This window comes from Pyrus communis, chromosome 2 (genome assembly GCF_963583255.1).
Source record: "Pyrus communis chromosome 2, drPyrComm1.1, whole genome shotgun sequence".
Lineage (NCBI taxonomy): Eukaryota > Viridiplantae > Streptophyta > Magnoliopsida > Rosales > Rosaceae > Pyrus > Pyrus communis.
In genome coordinates this window covers 22681020-22691290 of record NC_084804.1, presented here as the reverse complement: position 1 = coordinate 22691290, position 10271 = coordinate 22681020, and the positions used below count along the sequence as shown (strand labels likewise).

At 35.9% G+C, this 10271-nt stretch overlaps 1 protein-coding gene across 1 annotated transcript; it reads right to left on the bottom strand.

Annotated features, from left to right (window-relative positions):
• Positions 1-2155: 2155 nt before the first annotated feature.
• On the bottom strand, positions 2156-2590 carry LOC137724958 (uncharacterized). Its single transcript, XM_068463588.1, has one exon. The coding sequence runs from the start codon at positions 2588-2590 to the stop codon at positions 2156-2158; it is 435 nt and encodes a 144-aa protein (XP_068319689.1).
• Between the last annotated feature and the right edge of the window lie 7681 nt (positions 2591-10271).

The window sequence follows — 10271 nt, the reverse complement described above, 5'->3', positions numbered from 1 at the left end:
CCGACTAAACCAAGCTCGTGGAGCTTGTTTTAATCCATACAATTCTTTGTGTAGCTTGTAGACCAAGTGTTCCCTTCCTTCCTTCTCGTAACCCCTTGGTTGCTTAATGTAAAGCTCTTCACTCAGCTCTCAAGAAACACTGACTTAACATCTAACTGAAAAATCCTTCAACCCTTTTGTGCTGCCAAGGCAATGATCATCCTCACTGTGTCCATCCTTGCCACTGGTGCAAAGACCTCTGTGTAGTCTATGCCGTGCTTCTGTGAGTAGCCTTTGGCTACTAGATGTGCTTTGTGCTTGTCAATCTCTCCATGTTCGTTGTACTTGGTCTTGTAGACCCATTTGACACCAATCTTTTTAGCTCCAGTAGGCAACTTACTTGAAGACCATGTTTTATTCTTCTTAATGGAGCTGATCTCACTGTCCATAGTTTGCCTCAATTTCTCTTCTTTCACTGCTTCTTCAAAATAAAGAGGATCTTCGGTTGGCACGATTTGAACCATGTGTGCCTCATCGTCACTTAGCCCTTCTCCAGTGACATAGTCACTTAAGTAAGAAGGAGGACGTCTTATTCTTCCTTCATAAACCCTCCCTTCATCCTCACCAAGTTCATTAGAACTTCTTTCTTCACAACCATGTGTTTCTTCACTGCTCTCACCCACATTTCTTTCTTCTCTAGTCTCACTGCCATTTTCATCTTCATTTTCACTCACCCTTTCTTCTCCCTCACTGTTTTCTTCATTTTCTCCCCATTCCAAATCTAACATGATATGTCCCTCATAACTCACATCCCAATCTCACTATTTTTCTTTCTCAAAAATAGCATCTCTGCTCACAACAATTTTCTTAGCTATAGGATCAAACAATCTATATCCCTTGGACTCTTCACTAACTCCCAATAAAACACAAGGAAAACTTTTATCATCTAATTTACCTTTCTTGACATTTGGAACATGGATGTGCTAAGCTTCCAAAGACACAGAAATGCTCAACTGATGGTTTTACTCCACTCCACGCCTCTTGTGGAGTGATATCCTTCACTGCCACCTCGTTTTGTTACGGCATGTAGGCAGTGGTTAACTGCCTCTTGATTCCATTTTCTTTGCAAAAAACAGTGAATTCAGTTGAGGTGAATTCACCCCCTCTATCTGTCTGTAGACACTTGATACTCAGCCCTTTCTCATTTTCCAGCATTATTTTGAAAAATTGGAAGCAATGCAGTGCCTCACTCTTTGCTGTCAACAAGTACACCCATGATTTATGACTAAAATCATCAATAAAGCATAAAATATACCTCTTTCCACTATTTGATATAGGAGAAATGAGCCCACAGATGTCTGTATGAATAAGCTCCAAAGGCTGACTTGCTCACCACGTACTTCTTGTTGGCATGTCATTACGATGCTGTTTGCCTTGAATGTAGTCTATGCATGTGGTATTTGAGATTTGAAGTTGAGGGAGTCCACGAACCATCCTCTTGTGTTGCAAAGCTCTCAATCCCTTGTGGCTCAGGTGACCGTATCTTCGATGCCAAAGATAAAAGAGATCATGTGAGCTTGTGTGAAGACACATTTCTGGTTTAGCACTTATAGAGACTAGAGTCTGAGCTAACAGTATAAACATCATGTTCTTACTCATCACAATTTGAATAATCAAACCCTTAGTCGGATGATATATTTTGCAAACTCCTTCTTGAATCAATATAGCCAAACCCTTTTCTTGAAGTTGTCTTATGCTCAAGAGATTGGTTTTGAGCTCTGGAACATAGTACACCCCATGGACAACAAGGTTGATTTAAAAATAATTTGACACTTCCCTTGCCAACCACATTCATCCTACTGTTGTTTCCCAATTTAACTGAATGAACAAAGCTTTCATCTAGATTTGTGAACATATCCCGATTGCCACACATATGGTTGGAACATCCTAAGATAAGAAACCAAGCATCAATCCGTTCATGTGACTCAACATATAACATCAACAACATATCATCTTCTTCATTCACTTCTGCATAATTAGCCTCCTTATCCCATTTTGGACATCCATACTGGAAGTGTCTAAGATTATGATACTTGTAGCATTCCACCGCATCCTTGTTGAATGCTTGGCCTCCTCTTCCACGTCTTCGTCCTCTATAATTGTTTCTTCCACGCCCTCATCCTCTATAATTGTTGATACCCCCCTCAGTTTTGGCATCAATTGTTACCTTCAGGGCTTGCTCCACACAGCTGCTTCTATAAAATTTTTGCTCATGTATAGTGAGCGAGCTTTGAAGCTCATCAATGGTAATTGCATCTAAGTCCCTAGATTCCTCAATCGAACAAACTATATAATTAAATTTGTTCATGAGAGATCGCATAATTTTTTCACAGATCGTGACATCAGTCATGGTCTCCCCATATACTCTCATCTTGTTTGCTATTGTCATCACTCTAGCAAAGTAGTTAGTGATTGTTTCACCAACCTTCATCTCAAGAGTCTCAAAGTCTCTTCGTAGGGCTTGAAGAGTTGAGTGCTTCACTCGAGCATTCCCTTCACATTTCGTCTTCATGGAATCCCAGATCTCCTTGGAGGTGTCCTTTTCCAACATTGTCTCTAAGATACTCCTATCGATTGCTTGGAAAAGGTAGTTTTTGGCTTTGAGATCTTTGAGTTTCACTGCATCAAGCTATTTTTGTCGTGCTTCTGGTAGGGGTTGCGCCCCCTTTGCTCGTTCTTCATAACCAGTTTCAATCAAACTCCAATACTCCTTGCTTCGAAGGAAATTTTCCATGAGCATGCTCTAATGGTCATAATGACCATCAAAATGTGGAATGGAAGGCTACACAAAGTTTCCCTCATAAGTCATTTTCCTCTCTTTCTCTCTTGTGTTTGGAAGTCACTCAAAAGCTGCAGCTTTTCGGTTCTCAGGCCCCAGTAAGGGCCCCTAATACCAGTTTGTTGAGAACAAGAACAAATATACCAAGAGCAACACTACAAATAACTCAAAGCAAACTGGAATAACAACTTATTTATTGAATAGAGACTTTGGCCATTATATAGCCTTACAGAATTAACGGAACCCTAAAAAAATAGCCCACAATCCACACTAATCGGAAAGTGATAATGTGCATAAGGAATTAGTCTACGTAGAACAAGTCTTCCTAGATAATAGGAACTTATTGAAAAACCAAAACAAAACCTAAGTGACTGAGTCCAACAACGAAAAGGACAACCAGACTTATCAATGATGGTGGCTAGTTTGTCACAGTGCTAGAGAGAGAGGGAGAAATTGCAGAAGTGAAGGGAAAGAGAGAGATGGAGTGGGTTAAGTCCACTTAAAAATTTTAAGTGAAACTACTTGTTTGCCCCTCTCAAGGTTTCAAATTACCATAATACCCGTTCTGACTAAATTTCGAATTTCCTTTTCGATGTCACATTCACGTACATGAATATAATTAGGAAAACATAAGAAAGTATAAGAAATTGATATTTGAGTCGAGGCTCGAAATTTACTTAATAAACACACTCAAGGGCAAAATAGTCGTTTCATATGGATTGGGAATAAAAATACATTATTTTAAGGGATAGGTTGTAACAATTCTGGATCTTCTGCACCAAGTTTTGCACCCTTAACTATATTAGTGAAAATATAGGTCCTCGAATCTGTATCAAACTGTATGGACAAAGATACTCAAAGAAATTGAGTGTCTTAATTGTAAAAATGGTTTAGCTGTTTGTATGCTAAACTCTGAATGTGATATGAGAGTAACCAATCATGAAACCTCGCCGAGAAGGCTGATGAAGTGATCTTTTTCGGCAAAACAATCAAAGATTCTTCGCTGGTTTAGACTTAAGATAAATAGCTAGCCACAGACTTGGAGAGTCCCCATCTATCTAGTCAACAAAAACTTCCAAGGCAAATTGACTCCACAACTTCGACCTCGTCTATCCAGTTTGTTACTTTCACTGGTTTTTTTTGCAAAACCCCATTTATCTAGTCGGTTGTCGTCTGTCGGCTGCTAACCCAAAGCCGTCTATCCAGTCAAAGTTTGTGTTGACAGTTAGTGAATTTGTTAATTTTCAGAAAATGGTGTGAAAGTTGATTTGTGTGTTGAGTTGAAGGTCCTCTTTATGTTGTCCTCTAATATTTATAGGAATAAATTACTTGATACCCAAGACAGTTAGTTATAAAGTTAAATAGTATTACAATCTCTTGAATTATTATCATGATATGCTTAGAATGATCTTCAGTCCTTTCACAAGTCATTCTCCTTTGAAATCCTATCACTACTTTCACCTTCTTTGACTCCAACTAGGACTTTGAACCTAGACTTATTATGGGATTAATTCAAACTTCATTGAGAAGCCAATCCTAATCCTTTCATCCAGAATCCAATTCTGTTTTCATTATGATCTATTAAAAAAAATAAAAAATAAAAAATAAAAAATAAAAAATAAAAATAAAAAACTAAATTTCTAAGTCATTCAAATTTGATGTCCATTTTGTTGAGAAAAACAATCTCTAACTGGTAGATATTGCAGTTTTTATTAATTAAAAATGTGATTGTGTAAATCCTAAGTAAATTTTATATATATATATATATATATATATATGAATCTTGTGAGATCCAGAATATCTTTCCTTGTACAACATGTATTACCTGGAGAGTAAGTTTCTCTCCCCTTATTAATATAAATAAAGGCACAAGATATGGAGAATATCATTCATAGAATTCCTCAAGCCTCTCTTTTCTCTCTTTCTTTATGTACCGCACTTCTCTCTCTTTCCCTCACTAAAATAGGTCTACAACAGTAGAGAAGTTTTCACAACTGTTTTTCTATTTACAATATTAATAAGTTCCCTATGATATAAGTAAGAGAGCATAGAATGTTTTCCAAATTGCTTATGAGGTGAAATGATAAAACCAAACTAGTCAGTAAATGTAATTTGGTTGTATTATACTACTAGTTTAAGACCTAAATCGAACCAGGTCAGACATTTATGTTATGTTGATTCAGTGTATGGTTTGAGGCAAAAAATGAATCAAATCAGACCACGCTATGCAAAAGAGTTTGCTGTGTTACCCCTTTTCTATAATTTCACTTTGCTTTTTCTTGTTTCCAATCTTGCAAATTTCACTCTGGCTATTAGGAAACTAGAAGTTTCCTTCTTAAGTTTCATCCTCCTCTAACCTCTGGATTTCACCATTTCTTCCTTGAGTTGCTGCATTTGGCGGAGAATAATGGGTTCCAAGTTTTGCACAAATTACATTAGCAATTGTGCTAATTACTTCAACGCTAGCAGTTAGCAGCACAGCCAACAAGGATTGGCAATATGGTAATTACACAGGTTAGGGTTTCAACTATGGCTCATTTCACCTCAATAAGACCAAAGGTCCAACAAGATAATAGTTGGTGGTTCAGAAAATTGGCATTTCGGATTTAGTACACAGAGTGGGCTTTGAAGAATGGACCATTTTATATCAAGGACACTCTTGGTGAGAAATTTCTGTTCATTTCTTCAGTTGTCGTTGCAAAGATGTCACTTTTTATGTTACAAATTTTCTACCGATATCGACAATTTAGTGACATAAATAATAACATGTCAAACTATTAGGCAAAAAAAATAAAAATAAAAATAAAAATCTACTACCTAAATTTTTCTGCAACTGTAATCATTATCTTGCACAATTTGCTTCACTACTGCTCCTTTTCCATCGTACATAAAATTGAATATATGATCAATGGTGCTTTGGGTGTTTGTAGTTTTCAGGTATGATCCACCAAATGACACTACTCGTCCTCACAGTGTTTACATGTTCCGAAACCTTTGGAGCTTCTTGAACTGTGACTTGAGCCAAGCGAGAATGGTGGGGAACCAAACACAATGAGGCAGAGACGGCTTTGAGTTTGTGCTCAAGAGGTGGAAGCCTCTCTGTTTTGCTTGCGGCGATCACAATGGTTTGCATTGTAAGGACAGACTGATGAGGTTCTCTGTCTTCCAACGTTTCGTGGTTAGCGTTATTGATCAATCGATGCTAAGACAGTGCACACACTTTATATTCAAAATTAATTACTTTTGAGCAAATAATAAGACTTGGTATGCAAGTTTTTGAGAGAATATAGTTGATAAGTCTAGTAGTGACATTGAGTATTGATCATGTCATTTATTTAATTCTTGTTGTTCTTTCTAGTGACGTTTTACTATGTAACCAAAGATTTGAATTCTTTTTTGGAGGATTTGAGGTTGTTTTGGTCTCACCATCATGTTCATCACTAGGATCTTAGCATATGTATCGTAAGGTTTTCCACATTAGTTTGAGTAAATGTGAATCTATATATGGAAATCAGGCAGTCTAAGTTTGATACCGATAACACTACTATTATTAGTTTGAGTTTAATATTTTGTTATCACTCATGAGTTTAATATATTGGTATATATCACGCTCATGAGTCTAATGTATTGAACTCATGCATTCAATATATTAGTATCACACGTACTTTTTCAAGCTTACTGTGGAAGGCCTAATTAACACTATAAAAATATTTGATTTCTTATGTTATAAACCTCAAGATTATGATATCGATATAATCAAGGCTCAAGATTATAAGTACATCTAAAGACAAGAGGTCGTTGGTGTAGGTAACCCTGCGGAGTACGCGCGTTGTTGCGTACCTTGGATGAGTAAGGTACCGTAGTGCCATTCCATATTATTGTAGTTGACTCATATGCACATTCGAATAGTAGTAGTCCAGCCAATATCCGACTGCCAGCATGCCATAAGCCGTTCTCAACATTATATTATGACCTAAAATTTAGAAAGAAAGAGAGAGGGTGCGGTTGAGAGAAGAGTAGTACTTGAGAAGTTCTGTGTTGGTAATTTTCATGCCTAGTGTCTTTAGTTATAGTAAGGGAGAGAATCACGTGTTTTCCAAGTAATACAAAGTCAAATAAGAAAAATCTTCTAGACCCCGAAGAATTCCTAACTTATCTATACTTAAGATTTACACAATCACACAATGTTAAATATTAATTACAGTACTTTCCCCTTGAGTGTACATGTAAATGCATGTAAATGCTCAATCAGGAGACACAATTGGTCTTCAGGAAAATATGGAAGCAGTTGATGAAGTCTTCTCATAGACACTGATGCGCGAATGCGAGTCTCAAAACAAACTGAAGAATGCATAACGAGTAAAACTAAAATGCCTTAAGGACGCAAGTAAAACAAACACAACATAATGATTAGCCAAGGATATGTGCCTCTTTAAAACCTCGTTAGATAGCAGCAACCCAATGGAAAAAATTCTCCTAATCCAAGGGGAAAAGAGTACATTAAGATTAAGTGAGTATACTTTTGAATACTCCCCTTGAGTTTAACAAAACTTCCAAATGAAAACTACAAGTATTGCAAATCAGACAATTTACGCATACCAATACCTTTGACAAGTTTCTAGAAAGTAGACTTTGGCAGTGACTTGGTGAAAAGGTCGATTAGGTTGTCTTCAAATAGGATTTGCTTGACTTCAATCTTCTAATGCTCATGCTGCTGAGATGTAGATTCAATATGATGGTCTTGACTTCATAGATGTATCATGTTATCATATGGTCGATACATGCAGTGTTGTCTTCATAGGTCGTTGCTGGGGCTCAACAATTGATGAAACCTGCAAGTGCTTAGAATATGCTCATATGTACACGTGTGGCATCCTGTATGGTGATGAGCTCGAAGACGTCACAACTAAGAGGTTGGATGGACCTAAATTCGTTGTTTTCATGTATGGTGATGATATCGAAGACATTGCAACTAAGAGGTTGGATGGACCTAAATTTGTTGTCAGAGGGGTGATTTCTATATGAAGTTAGTGTGTGTAGTAGAACATTCATCCATAAAACCAACTTCTCCACATGTATACCTAATCACATGCTAAATTGCATTTGATCACATGTATACAAGAAACATGATTCAATTAACTCATATTTAAGAACAATAATGTTATCCAGAACAAAAACAACCAAACTTAAATCCAAGAACATAAAAAATTGTTCACAAAGGAAAATCATAACTCAAGAATTCATAAATCAAAATCATAAAGAAAAATCATAACTCAAAATCATTAACAATTCAACAAAGAAAAAAGGAACCCAGTTAATGAGATAGCGCATTAGACCAAGTGAAACCCATGTTTTAGGCCATTTGGTGTTGGAGCTTACCCAAAGCCAATTTCGTGCGGCTATTACCCAAAGCCAATTTGATGTGAGTGATTATGGTGGTGGACAACAATTATTTATTCGCAGGAAACTACCTGACGGATTTCTAAAAACTCGTTGGAAAATTTTAACGTTAGGGTGTCCTTGATTCACCTTAAAATGCACTGAAATCCAACATGCAATACCTAATATTTCTCATGGGAGTGAGAGGAGTCGTTTCCAATTCGTGGCAAGGTCTTTTTTACGACGATCTGCTGAAATTGCATTGTCAGAAGTGGATCCGAAACCCTAACCCTGCTTACTCGAAAACGTTCATGAAATTCACAAAATTGGTGTGAGATTTTGACTAAGTAGAGCAACAAGGATCAATTGGTGGTGGTTTCGTGGACTATAGTTGCTGAAAATGACGAACTTGTTGCTGGCCACAGTGGTGAGTCGCATTTGAGGAGAAGAGTGAGAGGAAAGAGTGAAAAGGGAGAAGGAAGAAAAAGAAAGAGAAAAAAAATATATAGTATATATATGACGGTGTTTCAAGGACACAATCGGCATTAGGGTAAAAATGCAAGGAGAATATCAAAAGCACATTGTGCTAATTAATAGCTCATTTGGATGCTCTTTTAAAATGACTAAAAGTGTTTTTAGAGAAAATGTTTTTGGATTTCAAAAGTAAGAAGCATCAATTATGACGGTGTTTCAAGGACACAATCGGCATTAGGGTAAATATGCGAGGACAATATCAAAAGCACATTGTGCTAATTAATAGCTCATTTTAATGCTCTTTTAAAATGATTAAAAGTGTTTTCAGAGAAAATATTTTTGGATTTCAAAAGCAAGAAGAATCAATTATGTGCTTCTTCCAATAAACAATTTAAGTGCTTTTTCAAAATTTATTTGCATTTTTACTAAGAATTAATTCTAAAAACATGTTCACCAAAAACACTTTCAGTCATTTTAAAAGCACATTCAAACGAGTTATAATAGTAAAATAGTTCATTTTGAGATTAGTTTAGATTGAATTTCCAATTGATGTTGCTTTCCGGGCAGCATGATCATTATGTGAGAAATTACATCTAGTGTCAGCTTTTGTCTTTAAATTATTACGAAGTGTTCTACTTTGCTCCTTGAATTGGGAAAAGGATCATCACCGGATCCTTTTCCTGGAAATCTTAGTGATCTCGTGATCGTGATCGTGATCGTTTATCGTATGTCGTGTAGTTAGTTTTCGTTAAATACTATTTGTATTTAATTTTAAATTTAAATTTTGAAATAATTTTTTATCGTACGATGTACGATGAATGGTCACGATCACGGAATTCCTAGAATTTCCAAAAAAAAAAAAAATCTGACCACGATCATTTTCCCTTGAATTGTAAATCTTGTTACACTTTGTCCCTAAATTCGATTATTTAATTTGAGTAGCATTACCCCTTGAATTCTATAGGCTTTGTTTTCCTTTATCTTCTAAACTTTCAATTTAGTTTTGGTCCCTTCGTTCTCATGTTAATGTTCTGGTCTGTTTGAGAATTATTTTTGTCCACTTTACACAGTACGTCTTTGGATTTTTTGTAGATGTGTTGAGTTTCAATTCCTCGTAAATTTTTCTCTTTACTCAATGAATAGAATTCTAAGTTTGACAAAATATATATATATATATATATATATAATTCTAAGTATTCATTAATTTTGTTGTGAGTGTAGCATTATATTTTTTAGGCATTGCACGAAATGAAATTAGCGAAAAATTGTAACAATTGACGGTTGAGGAGAAGTGGACACTGAATTGAAAACTTAGTGAGCTCAAAACAAATTAAAAGCTTAGTAGGGTTCGAAACCATAGTGAAGTTTTGAAAGAAAAAAATAGACTAATGACCTAAATTCAAGGAACAATATTGCTATAGTTTTCTGTAAAATCTAAGTTCAAAATGTTCTGCCCTTAAAGGATATATGAGTTAAATAAAGGTAAGTGATTGTTTTTCAAATGAGTTTGGATATGATTTCATAAGGAATTCAATATAATTTCAGAAGGAATTGATGACGGTTACAGGAGGAGTTAGATTCAAGGACATGAACTCAAAGC

Coding starts and splice junctions, on each gene's coding strand:
- LOC137724958 (XM_068463588.1), bottom strand. CDS start 2,590: ATGTTGGAAAAGGACACCTCCAAGGAGATCTGGGATTCCATGAAGACG.